The 3058-nt window shown below is 46.3% G+C and overlaps 1 protein-coding gene across 1 annotated transcript; it reads left to right on the forward strand.

The window, feature by feature from the left end:
- Positions 1–634: 634 nt before the first annotated feature.
- Positions 635–2776, forward strand: PABPC5 (poly(A) binding protein cytoplasmic 5). The gene has a single exon (XM_079911366.1). The coding sequence runs from the start codon at positions 1447–1449 to the stop codon at positions 2593–2595; it is 1149 nt and encodes a 382-aa protein (XP_079767492.1). The 5' UTR covers positions 635–1446; the 3' UTR covers positions 2596–2776.
- The last annotated feature ends 282 nt before the right edge of the window (positions 2777–3058 follow it).

A 3058-nucleotide genomic window follows, 5' to 3' on the forward strand; every position in this document is an offset into this window, starting at 1 on the left:
TCCAATCATTAAAACCTTAGTATTACTGGAGCAGCGAAAAGAACGCTGCCTATTACCTGGGGATAATGCTACCATTATGTTGAAGTTCAATGGAGTAAAAATAAAGGCCAACTACAACATGGGCCTGTGTTTTATTTGACCCTGTGATCATTTAGCACTGGACTGGGAGTCCAGTACAGCTGTCAACTGAGTTTCCAATGCACTCAGGAAAGTATGCAACCTATATGCTATTTCGAAACGATTTAGGGAATTCATTTAAAAAAACAAAAAAATTATGAGAGTCCCGCCTAGGTCTTCACCTCCTTTGATTTTGGGGTCAGTAGCCTAAAGGTAATATTTTAAAATAATAAATAAAATTTCAAAAATAAGAAATGAAAAATCTAGAAACCATTTAAATCTTTTTCTTTCTTTCGTTCTTTTCTCTTTTTTTCTTTCTTTCTTTTTTTTTTTTTTTTTAACATCTTGGCACACAGCAAGCGGGAAGTTACTTAGCACGGTTCCGGGTTTCCTTGCGCCCCGCCCGCTCGCCCTACCACAGCTAGAAGCTTTTAGTCCCTGGGTCGGTGTGTCCTGCAGGGCGCAATCCCTGTCCATCGGTCTGAGCTCTGCCCGCCCGCCGCGCATCTGCCCTTCTTTCCTGACTCCGCCCCGCATCTGTCCGGAACCTCCTCGCGTCTGAGCTGACCCAGTGCGCGTCTGCCAGTCAGTCCCTCCGGACCCGCCGCGAGTCTCAGGCTGCCGAAATCTCTGCGCGTCACTCGGTCCGTACCCAGTGGGCATCTTGGGTATCTGGGCGGTCTCCGGTCCCCCGCGCGTGTGTCTGTCTGTCTGTCTCTCTGTCCGATCCGCCGCCTGCAGCCTGCCTGCCCGGCCGCAGCGCACCAAGTGTCCAGTCTGCCCTTTCGCTGACGCTGAGTGTGTGTAGCGCGGCCTTAGTGAGCGCGAGCCCGCCTGAGACCGGCCAGGCAGCCGGCGGAGGAATACATGTTCGGCTCCTGCCCTTGTTGATATCATTTTAAGCCCACACGAGCTTGAGGCCTATATTTATGCAGAAAACGGGTCGTGAGGCCTCTGTCGGCAAGGCTAGGTGTGGGGAGCCAGCCAGCTGCTTGATGATTTCTTACAATTTAACGGGGAAAGGGACATTTCTTTCCTACTACTGGCTTTTGAAACTGATTTTAGATCTGAATGGGTGGAAATTCTAAGCCACCTTAGGGAGAACGGATTCGTTATTGGGGTGCTTTTTTGTCTGATGCATTTGTTCTGAGCCTGCTGACCAGCTGTTTCTGAACTTCATTTTCTCAGCCTCAACAGTGATTCTGAGTCTGCTTTTAGCTTCCTTCGCCTTGGCTTTTTTTCTGTTTGTGAACAGCTGCTTGGCCCATAGCTTAGAGAAAGCAACCTCTTTTTCTCTCCCAAGAAAGCCTCCTCCCTGTGCTCAGAGAGATGGGGAGTGGGGAGCCTAATCCTGCTGGCAAGAAAAAGAAGTACCTCAAGGCTGCCCTGTATGTGGGTGACTTGGACCCAGATGTCACCGAGGACATGTTATATAAAAAGTTCAGGCCTGCTGGCCCTCTTCGCTTCACCCGAATCTGCCGTGACCCGGTGACCCGCAGCCCCCTGGGCTATGGTTATGTTAACTTCCGCTTTCCTGCGGATGCTGAGTGGGCCTTGAACACCATGAATTTTGATTTGATTAACGGCAAACCTTTCCGCCTAATGTGGTCTCAGCCAGATGACCGCTTAAGAAAGTCTGGAGTTGGAAATATATTCATCAAAAACCTGGACAAATCCATAGACAATAGGGCCCTTTTTTATCTGTTTTCTGCTTTTGGGAGCATTCTCTCCTGCAAGGTAGTATGCGATGACAACGGCTCTAAGGGTTATGCCTATGTGCACTTTGACAGTCTGGCCGCTGCCAATAGGGCCATCTGGCACATGAATGGAGTGCGGCTCAACAACCGCCAGGTGTACGTTGGCCGATTCAAATTTCCGGAAGAGCGGGCAGCTGAAGTTAGAACTAGGGATAGAGCGACTTTCACCAATGTTTTCGTTAAAAACTTTGGAGATGACATGGATGACGACAAACTGAAGGAACTTTTCAGTGAATACGGGCCAACTGAGAGTGTTAAGGTAATAAGAGATGCCAGTGGGAAATCGAAAGGCTTTGGATTTGTGAGATACGAGACACACGAGGCTGCCCAAAAGGCTGTGTTAGACCTGCATGGAAAGTCCATCGATGGGAAAGTCCTCTATGTAGGGCGAGCACAGAAGAAAATTGAACGCCTGGCCGAGTTAAGGCGAAGATTTGAGCGGCTGAGATTAAAAGAAAAAAGTCGGCCTCCAGGGGTGCCTATCTATATTAAGAACCTAGACGAGACCATCGATGATGAAAAACTGAAGGAGGAATTTTCTTCCTTTGGATCAATTAGCCGGGCCAAAGTGATGGTGGAAGTGGGGCAAGGCAAAGGGTTTGGTGTTGTCTGCTTCTCCTCTTTTGAAGAGGCTACCAAAGCAGTAGATGAGATGAATGGTCGCATAGTGGGCTCCAAGCCTTTGCATGTCACGCTGGGCCAGGCCAGGCGCAGGTGGTGAGAATAAGAATGCTCAATTTGTTTCAGCCTTAAGCTGGTGCCTACTTAGTTTGGGCTACTTTGTGATAAGAGGTTATTTTATGTGAATTCACAGCATTTTTTAAGTGAATACTTTCTTTTGAAAAAAAGTGAAACTAGAAAACCTTGTTCATTTTAGTGAAGAACATAATTTCTAATTGTAAAACTGTCATTTTGTACTATTTTTCGATATAATAGCCTTAGGAATATGTAGAATAAAACTTATTCCTCCACATGCTTTTTTGCTAAACCAGTCAAGTGAGGTAATGGAGTATATTTCCTTCCTTATTTCACTAATACTACTAAATTTATTTTCTCCTATGAAAGTATTCTCAAGATGGTCCTTACTTCTGAGTCTATCACAGTGAAAATTTCTAACTTGTTTTTTGAGAAATCAGTAGAGCAGGGGAAAGCGTATATGATCCAGTTAATATTTGTGTATAGGT

This window comes from Stenella coeruleoalba, assembly GCF_951394435.1.
Source record: "Stenella coeruleoalba genome assembly, chromosome: X".
Classification (NCBI taxonomy): domain Eukaryota; kingdom Metazoa; phylum Chordata; class Mammalia; order Artiodactyla; family Delphinidae; genus Stenella; species Stenella coeruleoalba.

Bases quoted from the DNA above. Each gene is read 5' to 3' on its own strand.
- PABPC5 (XM_079911366.1), top strand. From the start codon at position 1,447: ATGGGGAGTGGGGAGCCTAATCCTGCTGGCAAGAAAAAGAAGTACCTC.